The sequence below is a fragment of the Cariama cristata genome, unplaced genomic scaffold (assembly GCF_000690535.1).
Source record: "Cariama cristata isolate BGI_N322 unplaced genomic scaffold, ASM69053v1 scaffold45982, whole genome shotgun sequence".
Lineage (NCBI taxonomy): Eukaryota > Metazoa > Chordata > Aves > Cariamiformes > Cariamidae > Cariama > Cariama cristata.
Window position 1 is genome coordinate 18,998 of NW_009606418.1, and position 13,333 is coordinate 32,330.

The 13,333-nt window shown below is 36.2% G+C and overlaps 1 protein-coding gene across 1 annotated transcript in view; it reads right to left on the reverse strand.

Annotated features, from left to right (window-relative positions):
- Positions 1-289: 289 nt before the first annotated feature.
- Positions 290-13,333, reverse strand: part of GDA (guanine deaminase) — a 19,898-nt gene continuing 6,854 nt past the window's right edge. Inside the window, exons 5-13 of the mRNA XM_009696334.1 lie at positions 11,495-11,522; positions 9,991-10,098; positions 8,850-8,957; positions 6,592-6,689; positions 5,694-5,761; positions 5,076-5,222; positions 2,553-2,671; positions 1,450-1,477; positions 290-399 (exon numbers count right to left, since the gene is read on the reverse strand). Coding sequence (XP_009694636.1) covers positions 329-399; positions 1,450-1,477; positions 2,553-2,671; positions 5,076-5,222; positions 5,694-5,761; positions 6,592-6,689; positions 8,850-8,957; positions 9,991-10,098; positions 11,495-11,522 — 775 coding nt within the window. The 3' untranslated portion in view covers positions 290-328. The remainder of the gene's footprint in view (positions 400-1,449; positions 1,478-2,552; positions 2,672-5,075; positions 5,223-5,693; positions 5,762-6,591; positions 6,690-8,849; positions 8,958-9,990; positions 10,099-11,494; positions 11,523-13,333) is intronic.

Below are 13,333 nucleotides of genomic sequence, written 5' to 3' on the forward strand. Positions count from 1 at the left end.
CAAATTACGTTGCCCTTCATAATGCTCCCTACTCTATTATGAAAAGAAAGAGCAGGTATCCTCTTTGATTAAGGTATTTACCAAATCCCTTATCAATGCACACATGCTAGTTTTACAGAGTAATTTAAATATCTGTTTCCTCTAGAACTGTAACAATTTTGGTAAAGTAATCCTCGAAAGGTCTAACAAAATTTCTAATGTTTGTAAGTTTTAAAACATTAAACAAAAATAAGGTGTCATTCCTGATGCTCAGGCACTGTGTTTAATTGATCTTTTCCAAATCAGATGCAGAATGATCAGCAGAGTATTTTGCAAAAGGAAAATGGATTTATACTGAACTTGAAAAAGGAACCACTTGCTTTCCAGCCACATACACTTCAGAAATGTTCCGATCATCACCTGAAATAACATGGTCAAAACAAGAGATTTGCACATAAGTCTATGTATGCACTGATTTAATCAATGAAAATTATGCAATCCAAAAAATCAGTTTTAGAATACATCATTTGCAGTGACTGTTTCCCAGGACTGGAAAAGTTTATTTGGAAAGAAATAGAGCTACCACAAAGATCAATGAGTGTTTAAACTACCCATGCATTTTTGAAGAAATAAACATAGTATTCAGCTGCTGCGATGGTGTCATGGGTTTTCTATATATCTAGTAGATGCAAACCCTGAAAATATTATGTATCTGTACAGAAAACGCATTGTTGCACACTATCTGAACTAAATCAGGTACCAGGGAGCAGTAAAGCTGGTTTACTTCAGCCAGCTTCTCAAAAAGGCAAAACCCTGATTAGAGAATGACACAAATGTGGCCAGAGCTAACAGCAGTTACATCTACAAAACAACATAATGGGCAGCGCAGCTCTTGGTCCAGATGAGTCCCTATAAAGAATATCTGTTCTCTTCAGGGGGTGGGATTATTTCAGTTGGATTTTGTTTGTTGTAAAGGCCATCTTTTTTATTTGAGCGTAAAAAAACCACAAGGCAACTGGTTGGCAGAAGTCCTTCTGAGCTGAACTGGTTCTGAACTAGTGATAAGCATGTCAGTGTTACTTTACTGTGAAATATGATTTAATTTAGCTCATACTGTAGATAAAGATAGGTGTGGTAATAAATCTGACAAACTTGGTGCATCTGGTCATGTTAAGCTATTGAACTATCACCCAAAGAACAAAAGTTAAACCACTTAATTCCTACTCAGTATTCATAAATAAATGAATATTAATAAATGTAAGTAAATGTATATGTAATTAATGCAAATAAATATTAATAGTAGCACATTCATGCTTATACACACTGTAAATAAATATATTTAATTACTGTAAACAAATGTATATTTAATTATGTATAAATCAATTTATTATTAACCTCCACATAATTTAGGCAATTTTTGATGTATGAAACTACAAGACAATTTTATGTGGGCTGAGAATCAGAACATACCTAGATATAGGAACTTCTGGAGAGTGTCCTATAAAAAAATGGGAGAAAACCAGATTCAGAAAGCAGTATCTGCTATCCCAGATCATAATTATTTGAAGCCTGAAAGAACTGATAGAAATAGTTTTCCCAAATATTCCTACTAACAGGAAAATCAAAACTTAATTGGCACATTTTCTCATAAATAACTTTCAGTAAGGAGGCCGTGTGTCTCAGGAAGAATATGACTAAATCACAATACTTCCCCTTCCTCTTTTTTGGAGTTCTCAAATTCATTTACTTATTGAAAAATAAGACAAAATTAAGCATTTTTAAAGTCCTAGGAACTACTAACTTAGCTAAAAAGGTTTAGACTTAAACTGGAAAATATTTTTTTCCAGAATTACTTGAATTAGGAAAAAGATTTAAAATTTCAATAATTTAATCTAATCCAGACTATTGTGGTTGAAACATATTAAGAAACAATAACCTCACCACTTACGCCCACATTTCTAAGTAAATGGTGACATTCAGAATACAGACAGCAATAGACAGTCTGGCCATATCAGTAAATTCAAGTAATTGTTGTTCATTATCTTTTTTAATCATAAAAGGTTTTTGTATGAGAAAATGTATCCATTGCATAATGCCAGTACTGCTTATATGTTTGCATAAAAACTGTGCTTTAAACTCAAATTAGCCATTTTGAGCTCTTGCTTAAATTTACAATAGCAGTGCAGTCAAGACAACCTAGCCTTTATCCGGGAACAAGGTGCCATTCTTGAGTTTGAATTCAAAGTGTTAACTAAAACGAAATTGCTTTTTCTTGGCTGCCATCTGTCACTGCAAACAGCTAACTGAAGTTGTCAGCTTGGGCTAATAAAATACACATTAAAAAAAGTTACATGCATTTTTGCTCATGGGGTATGGGACTGTTACTGAGGACAGCAAGATTCAAAAAAAACCAACCACTGAACCACTTTGGCTGAAACACAAGGCAGCAGTGGTGTAGTGCACCCAATTCCTGTTACTGGAGTAACTCTCAAGCGGCTTATTCTGGCTATATCATGGACCTTCCCCAAATAATTTCCAGTAATTTTTTTGATCTTTAATCCTGTTCTGATTACCTCAAAATTATCAGCAGAAAACAAGTCAAAAGGGCTGTCTGAAGCTTTTGTGTTGATTAGCAGTGCATCAAATTCTTTGCCGACCTCAAAGTTTCCAATCACATCATCTAGTCCTAGAGCTGAGGAAGAAAATAAGGTCACAAACAGATCTTCAAAGCAAGCCTCCTTCCACCATGTGGAAGCACCTGGCAACTTACTTGACATGTTCATAAGAAAAACTACAAGAATTTAGATGATTATAAGGAAAAACATGAAAGCAAATTCAACAGTGAGTATGTTAGCATCTGAGTTCTTAAGCATCTTCTCAGTAAAAACGTGTATTTTGGTGAATTTCTGAAGGGCATCTGTCAAGGGTAAAAGAAATCTAAAAAACAATTTGAATCCGTCTTTTGATTTTTGTTGTTCAAATTTTTTCCATTGATTTTGTGTCGTTGTAGATCTGATGTATAGGCCGCTAACTGTTTAAAGTGGAATAACAATCGTTTACATTGCAAAAACATTAAAGCTCCAAAAGGGGCAATGAAATGGAAGTCAGAGAAACAGTAAAGTACATAACAATACTCACCTTTCTAAGGCAGTATTAGATTTAATTGTTTAAACACTTTATGCAACTTTGACAGCTTGTATAGACCTATTGTAACACTAACATAGAACAATATGATAATGAGAGGTGTGCAGGTAACTAAGGGTAATTAGCAGGAACAAAGAACAATATGGTGTGGAAAAAAAAATCATAGCCAGATCTGAAGGTTTCATAGGCACCCATAAGGCTTGTCTTGTGGTCTATTATTTAGCTTTGTTATTTCAAAGATTCATTACAATGTCTGGTTCTCAGGTCCACAAGCACTGAAAATCTACAGTTTCATCTTCAGCAACTGGGTGCTTGCAAGTGCTTAGAATACCTAAAGAGAGGCCTTTGTGTCTCCTTAGAAATTATTTAAAATAGTTTTAAGTTGTACAAAGTATCTGTGTATTAAATCAACTTTTCTAATACTCTTGAGTTCAACAAAGTTATCAAAGGGGATAATATCTGAAAATAATTTGTTCATTTGTTTCCAGATTGCTCCTGTCCAACAAAGGAACTTCAGTCTTCAGTGAAGTTTGTGTGTGGTAGGAACTTCACAATACTTTAAAGATGTTTAAACTCCCCCAAATGGTGAACTATTTTGACTACCTACCAGTTTCAACTGAAATGATCTTACATTCCTTCAGGTTCGTGAGCAGAATGCAATTTCTAGATTAAACACTAGAGGGTGACAAGTGTTCAGGAGTACAGAAAATTACTGCAACAAGGAATCCCTCATTTAAATTTCCACAGACTGCACTTGTCCAGGCTACTGGAAGGTTGAAAGTTATTTATGTTCTACCCTTGAAAGTGATTCAGTAAGGATAAAACAGCTCAAAATCAATATCTAAAATAAACACATTACTAAGTAAACCTAAGAACCCAGATAAAACAAGCACAAGAGTAGCTGGGAAGGGAAACCATGTATGAGTTCACGATTTTTATAAGTTTTCCTTTCCATATCTCAGCTAATTTATTCTCACTTTTTATGAGAACTGTATATGCTGTGGAAAAAAGATCTCTCCTATTTTGTCCTCTGTCCATTTTGTCTTCTCTATTTTCCCATTACACCCTCCAGAAATTCAAATACAGTCCTGAGAAGACCTGTTTGATGACATTTTCGTTACATCTTTCAAACTTCCATTAATAGTTCCCAATGGTGTTTTCTGACAACCCCAAAAATGTTACACTGAAAAGACTAGGGACCAGTTCTTTAGCAGGTAGCGAGCTCATTTCTGCTAACTAAAATAGTAATAAATTTTTACTTAAGCGTGGATTTGCTCTCTGCTAAATCATACAAGTTCCACTAAAACTTTGCTAATTGTATAAATCAGTATGTGCATACAGATCACGACAAAACATGTTAGTGAACCAGAATAACCCATATACTATATGACTATATGACTATATTCTGCAGATGCAACTGTGTCTTAAACAACCATGGTGCATATCCTGTTTAAACTTTGTGCTTTTCTCTGACTGAGGAGTTATTTGCATGTTTTGATTTGCTGGAAAACAGTGGCAAACTGCCTCACTGAGAGCTCTGAAAGCAGAAACAAAATTAGAAACTGATGACAAACAGGATGCATGATTTTATAGTAAGTGCACAGATTTTCCTCTAAGTGTTGGTTGCTGAGAAAACAAATTTCCAATTGCTGTGATAAACATACAAGCACAAATGATTAGAAGTCTGAGGATCTTTGCAAAGAAAATGTACAACCCTCAAAAATCTTTAAGATTCTATTATTAAACTCTCAACATCAATATGATTACTCTTCTGTGATGAGCCTAGCACGGGTATGAGAGACTGAAGGATATCTCTGCCCAGCAGATACCATTTTAGACTTCAATCTGGCACCAGAAAATCTGTGAGTTCAGCCAGCTTTTAAAGACAGGGAGACACAATATCAAAAAGAGCTGTAGTTCCCTGTGTACATCCTAAAGAAATTTCTTCTTACCTTGGCTTCCTCCTAGAGTGGCTAGCTGAAAAGCTTCTCCAAGAGTTAGTCCTGTTTCATTCACTTTGTTGATCTGAAGGCTATTAGATGCGATCATTGTTTTTCTGATGGCATCAAGCATAGAGGCTGAATATCCACCGGCAACATCTAGAAGGGATCAGACTGTTAGAAACAAGCTTTGTGAATAATTCCCTGGGTTAAATTTCTGTAAGCTTTAACTAAATGTTACGAAGTGGCAGATGTGTTAAACACAAAAAGTTTTACTGCTAAGCGCTGTCTCTGAATACGTAATTCCTAATAAAGGTGCTGTCACATACAAAGTCTGGTAAATAGAACACAACACAGAATAACAGAACCCCGGAAAGTTATTGTTCAAGCCCTGTTTACTCTCACAACAGGAACAAAACTTTCTTCATTTATTTTTGGTTTTCTTTTTAAATACTTTTGGACCAGCTCTAGATTTCAGTACTCTAGAGTTTGTTGCTCTAGAAGTAGTGGGAAAAAACCAGCAGGTCCACAAGTTGGAGACATGCTAACTTTTAAATACGAACAAATAGGCATGTTTCTGTATCTCCCAATGGTTTCTGAAAGAAACTGTTTTTACAGTAAACTACTAACCTGTGCCAAGGCCAAGCTTCACGTTGTGTTTCAGGACCTTTTGCACATTTAAGACTCCACTGCGCAACCTGGATGGGAACAAGAAACGTGTTCTGTGTGATACTGGCAGAGAAAGTTCAGGAAGAGTAGGGGTGCAGAGCTGTTTCAGGATAAAGGCTCTCAGAACATGTGCAATAGATTGCATTTATTAAACTGGGATGGAGCACTTGCATTCATGCATCTGAAAGATGTTGTTTAATCACTAAAAATAAAGGCAGTTTTTCTCAATTAAAAATTCGCACCATTTTATAGTTATCTGCTGAAAACGAGGTCTCAGTATACTTGTGAAAAAAAACAAATATGATGTATTTCCAGTATATTCCAGGAGATGGGAGGTCATTTAATGAGCTCCAGTAAGTTATTACAAACAAGACTTTGATTATGATAAAGGCAAAATGACTGTTAACATTTAGTACAGTATGCTGGCTGGATACTGTACAGTATCTCATTTCTGCCTAATAGAAAGAAGACTACATAGCCCATTCCTATTTCCCCAAAACATATGCATACTTTGAGGGAAACAGAGATAGCCTGAATCCGCCATTGATAGAACAGTCAAAAGAAATAAACATTAAAAAAATAAATATTTTTGTCATATATATATGACTACATATACATAAATTTTGTCATATATATGTGTATATATATATATGACTATATTGAAAGATCACAAGTCAGTCCAGAGCATACCATGCCAAAATGGAGCATGAAGGGTCATGCTCAATCCAATACGTCACTTCTGGTGGAATGGGGTATCACATACATAGCCTTGTAATGGTAGGCTGGACTTAGGGTACTATGTGAACAACAGCTTTATTTAATTGTACACCATTCTTTTTTTTATTTTGTTTTAACTTACGAAAAATTAGAATTGGGGCAATGTGAAATTGCAGCTCCACGAAGACTAAAAAGTTTCAGCTCTTCTTCAGAAAGATAACAGGCATGAGCCATCACTGTCTAAATAAAAACAGAACCACCAGTTTACTCAATATTGCATTTACTTCAGTGCCTCAGATTTTTGCTGCACTGCTTTTAATAGCCAAAAGGACACCTGTTACCATCAGGGGAAATTAATGCATTCCTTTAATGAAGCTCTTGAAATCAACGGGGGAGAAACTCATTAACTCCAGTATGCCTGACATATCAATTACTCTGCTTTTATTAATTTATTAATGTAAGAAGATAGGGTGCTGACTCTCGCAGTGACTGCTGTGGCCTAAGAGCTTCAAGGAACAAAAGCAAGAATGCCCCAGTTGCCCTAGCACTCCAGCAACCCTACGATTCGTATTTTGTAGCTAACACAGAGACTAAGTACTGGGGCCAGGAGTACCTCAGATACAACAGAAGATGTGTGTACTCTTAGCATGTTTCCTGTTGTCTCTCTAGAGTTTTGCACCAGGTAGATATATATATCTGAAATATTCTTTAATTAAAATAATCTCATTTGTTATGCAACTGATTAATGACTTTTCTTTCTTCGCCTACATAGCTGACTTTAAAAATAAGTTCACAAGCAGTATACACGATACATAGAAGCATAGGATAGTATCATTTAATAGGACATAAACCAATTATTCCCAGACAAATCTAATTTGAATTACCTCATATGCCAAATGCCCACTCAAAGAGAACAGCAAGAAATCTGTTAGGCTTTGCAATCTGCTGATAAAAATGGGAACAGCACAGGGAAGGTTTCCACTGAGCATCTCCCAGTAGCACTGTACCCTTGCCGTCTCTACTCATCAAGCTCAAGTGTAACTGAAAATGCGATGAGAATAGGCACGTCTCAAGGACATACATACGGTAGCAGCTGAACCACATCTCTGCTGATCTGTACTGCTTTTTAAAAAGAACGAAATACTTCCACTACAGCTCTGGAAAACATACATTTAAAACATTAAAAAAACACTTATTTGGTGTCTTAGTTTTGCTGGTTGGGGAAGGGGGAACATCTGTGGTTTTGTTATGCTTGTGTTTAATAGAATGCTTCCCCAAACAACCAGGAGTCTGGTGCCAGAAAGCACCGGTAACCCTGATTTTCAGTGACCAGTTTCAGCACTGTACATTCACAACTCTGACAGAATTAAGACCTATGTTTTAGCAGGACTAATATTCTCTTTAGTACACTGACACAAAAAATCAGCATGCATAGGACTGTGCGAGAGAACAAAAGTTAATACTGTGTGCATACTTATGTAGTCCATATTGATTTCTCAGGTAAAAAGGACTGTAAATAAGTAATTTACTGGGGTAAATTTTTGTGTACTGGGGTACACTTTTGAATGAGAGTTCAAGAGCTAATTCCCAAAGAGTTCCTAAGCTGCTCTTTGTGCCTCTGAAAACTCCCTCCTAAAATTTTAAATCAATTTGACTGATGTTTAAGCACTCTGACTGTTGTTAGGCTGTTCATATTCACTCTTGCACAGGCTCTCCACTATCTAATACGGTGTGCTCTGGCACTCCAACCTGTACTCACTGTGCACTGGTATCACATTTGCTTGCATTTATCTCACCAGCATAAAGCTTTAAATGAATTTCAACTCCACAGGTCACTGTGCCTCTCGATACTTGGTACAATCAGCTAATGAGATGAGGGTGCTTTTGGATAGTCGAAACAGTAAAGTGTACCTGTCTGTATGTGACGTTCACAAGGAGAACGCAACAGGACAACCTGCTTTTCTGCAGGAAATTGCCAAAAAATGAAGGCACCGTAACACCTTAGAACAAATCTTCAGGCAAAACCACTGTGCAAGAACGCTAATACAAGGATAACTGGGTACTGCCCAAGAATTACCAGCTCTTACAATACCAGCTTTACCTAGTCGCCTTCTGATCCTACTGCCCCAGTTCTCTTTGGAGCCCTTAGAAAATGGATCAGGGACCATGAAATACCTTTATTGTTCATCTCCCCTAAAATGCTTAGAAATGTGGGCTTGTCTAAAGTTCCAATACCTTGACCAACACCTGTGCAACAGAGAACATAAAACAAATTTACTTTTCCCCAGATGTCGCTGACCTTGAAAAAACAATACAAACTTTTCAGGTAACTACAGTTAACCATCATATCCTCTACATGGATAAATATAAGCTGTGCTGTGGAAGTTTTTATGCAGCTACCTTGCTGGTAAGCAGCTTGTTTTTATCATACAATTCAGTGTAATTCTGGTACGCAGGGAACATGTACTCCACAAGTTTGACTTCTTCTTCATTCTCACTTATGTGACTCTGCAATAAGAAAATACATAGCAATGAGTGCTTTAAATAGCATTAAACCGGACATTACAACCTTCTGAGCAACCTACTGGTGCTAAACATATAATGACAGAAACTAGTAATTGTAAAGCCTATAGTCAGAGCTAGTCCTTGGGTTTCTCCTTTCATTGGAGAGGTTTGTGGGACCCAAAAGAGTAGATCTATTTGTTCCTTTAAAAGTGATATGAGATGGTATGCCTCAATAGTCTATCCCAGTAGTTTGGTGACATAACGGGCCACTTGCTCTTTGGCAAATGTTCAAATAATAAATAAAATAATACATATGACTGTGAGGTAAAAGAGAGAACCAGCCCACTACAGAATGGACTCTGGGATCAGGGCAACATATAGTTAGGTGCTCCATGTATCTTCAGATGGGCCGATTAATTCCTGGTCTGATTCTCCTGTACTCCCATTAGAGCATGTATTTTCAAAATGCCAAAATGACAGAAAATCATAAGATAGGACAGCTTTAAAACAGTATATGCTTAGAACTGTTTAATCAACAAAAAAAAAAAAATCTCAAAGTTTCAACACACCTGTAAGCTTTAAAATATGTCTTTTTTTAAACACAGAAACTTCAGCACACTGAAAATCCTACAGCTATGTTAACAATGTTAAATAAAATACAAAAATGAGTAATTCTTTTATCTATGGAAATCTGCTCTGTACAGAAACAGCAGAAAGCAGAGAGACAGACGTAATAACCTTGGACTAGGGAGAGCAACCTTTAGCAAGCCAAGGGTTGCTCTAACCCACGATACTGCTGTCGGTCTCCTAGTGACCGTGTGCTCCGGCTTGCGGTATTGTGCTCCTTCCAGCTATGAGCCTTATCATTCCCTGTGCAGGTCACAGTGCTCTCGCAAAGTACCATTCATAATTTCAGAGGAATTTAAAAGACAAGTTTCAAGGTAAGAATGTGGTTTAAGTGTTTTGCTGAAATTATGAAAACTCCGTGGTCTGTATGCTATCTATGCAAACTATTTAAATTGTATATAGAGCTTACCTGCACGTGGAGATCACGAGCCTGTGCGAAATCACCAAGTGAACACAGCAAATCCTCTGTGCAGGAAGGGCCGAAGCGGGGGGTTATTATAGGCTGTACCCTTGGATACTGAAAATATTAAAAAGACATAGATTCTACATCTATATATCAATAACCATAATTAAGACAACAATTTACACAGTAATTACATTTTGTCTCTGTTGCTTATTGCTTATTGTATCCTTGCCAACTCAAATTAAGTCATATAGTCATTTTCTTATTTTTGTTAGAAATTTCACCACAGAAATAGAGAATCAAAGTTTTTTTCTGAAAACAGTTTTAATGAACCTTAGTAAAGAAGTTATTTTCATTAGAACTCTTTCATCGTGTCACCGACATTTTACCGGACTTCAGGAGAAACACTGGATGCTTTTTCGTATTTGCTGACAGTCCAGTATGCATTATGAGAAATAAGTCAGATGAATGACCAGACGTTTTTCTGAGTCCCACTTTTGTGAATATCAAAGATGCAATGATGCAAAACTGCAGAGTTCTGTAAAAGTTTTTCTGTAAAGCCTTTTTTTGTTTGATCTTCTCCACTCATGATAGCAACAAAAGGTCCCTATGCTCCCTAGACAGGAAGATCAGTGGTAGCACCAGATATGCTACGCAGTAGGAAACAGTGGAGAAGGCACCAAGACTAAAGCTACAGATGTTTACTTTACACTTTGCACTTCTGGATTAAAGTTTTCATAAAAAATAGACAATGACATTACAACTCTGCCTTCAGTTACAGGCAATAGTTGTGCATGTGGCACCACTAGAAGATAGTATAACTTGGTTTTCAGTTTCTTATACCAGCTCCCAGACACAAGGAGCTCAGGACCTCTGCAGATTAGTCAACTTATTCTACTAATACACATGATTGAGGCACTAAACTCTAGGCATCTGTTCTTGAATATTTGGAGATACAAATGTGAGCAAATTAAGCCACTGAAAACAAAAGGCTGATAAGAAAAGTATCCCTGCTTGAAATATTGGAGTGCAAACCTCTGTCTTTACCTATGGAGTGTAAACCTTTAGAAACACAAGGGAATATATGTCCTGACTCAAAATACTAATTTGGTAATGGATCAGTAACTGTACTGTAAAAACACTGATTTCTGATGGTGATAACTTCTTTTACTAGTCTATTTACATATCACAGAGTGATCAACTGACTTCCACCTTTCTTTAACAGAAAATAGTCCTTTTTAGGAAGCTGAATTAAAGTCAATAAAGAACAGCACATAACATTGCTGTGCTCTGACCACATGAAACTGAATTTACACTGCTAGAAGTCCATTTCTCAACAATGTGGCTAGCAGAACATTTTTCAGACTGATGATATCTGTCTACACAGAAAGATGTATATTTGTTGATCTGTCACTAAGCCAGCAGAGATTGTCAGCAGGATTAACTATTTCATATACTCACACAGCATCTTCTGAATACATAAGTGAATACAAACGAGAATTCTACTTACTTTCTTTTCCAGCAGTTCTTTAACAAATCTGAAAAAGGGTAGAAAAACATGTTATAAATCTGTCATCTGTGTTATAAATTATGAAAAATACGGAAAATATTTACTTAGAGATTGTATTAAGCATTCTAAGCATAGACCATTTTTTTACAGTAAATTGGGCCAGATTCTCAGATGAAATAAAAAGAAGCAACACAATGGAGTCAGGACAGTTACACCAAATTATGCTAGTTGTGAATACGCAGAATAATTAACATTAGACATGTGGTAATTAGTCTGAGTTCTCACTGAAAACCAAATACACGTTACATTAAATTTGTTGAAAACATAATTATAAGCTACAGCTGCAACATTAGAGAAAAAAACACTTAAATTTGTCAATGAATTTAAATTACAGATTAAATACGTTCTATCATTTAAAATCCCATTTTAAAAAGATGTTGCAATATTTCCTACCTCACTTACAGTAGTTACATATGTCCTCATTCACTTAAAAGACCCTTGATTTTCTGGAAATGCTTTTATTAACGTTAGCGTATAAATTATCTACATTATGGAAAATAGAGTATAGATTGACTTCTTTGCTAAATAAAAGAAGCTACTTCAGGAACCTCTACAAAAACTCCAAGCAGTTGATATGGATAATGCAGATGAGCAAATAAAACTTCCTCTGACTTTGCAGGGAAGTAATTCTTTATGCACAATTTATGCAAATATTTTCCAAAAGACAGTTTGAAATGGGTTCTGAACAGGATTTCTGTGAATTTTTATACTCAGAAAAACCTGTAATTTTGGTCACAACAAACATTGAATCAAATTTGTCAAATATTTTCAGATGGAAAAGAAAATTATGCTGGAGGCTAGATTTACAACACTGAAGCTGGTGCTAGATCACCAGCTAGAAGTGACAGACCTAAGCTCAACTTCCGCCATGACCAAAGGAATTTGAGCCCATCATTGTCTAACTTTAAGAGTCAAAATGCAATGTGAATTAGGTATTGTCTGTCCGTCTCTCCTCTTACTGATTCACTTGATATAATAATAAAATACTCACTGGAGCAGAAACTATAACACTAGTATAACTCGCAGGTGATAATCCAAAACATCCAGATGGCTGTTTTCATTCTTTTTCACATTCTTTGAGCAGTGTCAGCATTGTTTCACAATTGATATACCCTTCTCAAAATACCCTGTACTTGGTTGGCATGTGTACTTCTCTGTGAGGAAAGAAGCTCAGGTTCAAATCACTGTCTTCTGTAGCAGAAGAACAGATTTGAACAGGAGTCCTCCTCTTTCCAGATAACTACAACTATTAGTAGCATATAACGTAGTCTAGCTTTCAGTTCCCGAACTTTTTACTCAATCTTATTTGCAGGAGGAGCATACATTCAAATTCTTGACTTGAACTACTATATGAAGCAGTTGGAATAGCATATTTCCATGCATTCAATATAAGTATTGCCAGAGGTTAACTGTAAAGAACTGAAATCAGTGTAGTTCATTTTCTGACAGTGAGACAGGTCACATTTCTTAGGTTCTTTAAAAAAAAAATAATAATATGTTGCCCTCTTAAAGGAAGAGCTTTTTCATCCTTCTGCAACTGTATTGCTGTGATTCAGGCCTGATGAGGTCAGTATTCCTGATCCATGCCGACAAGCACACAGTTCTCTCCTCTGGACAGCTCTGGGGTACTGATGGCACACTCCCCAAAGCTGAGAAACATTTGTTATTAACACAATCACATGAGAAGGGAGTTGGAGGCACAAGATAGGTATTCAAAAGAGAGCTATTTAGATCATTCTGAACCTTTAAAAAATATCAGAACTGGAAGTTCTGCCACTT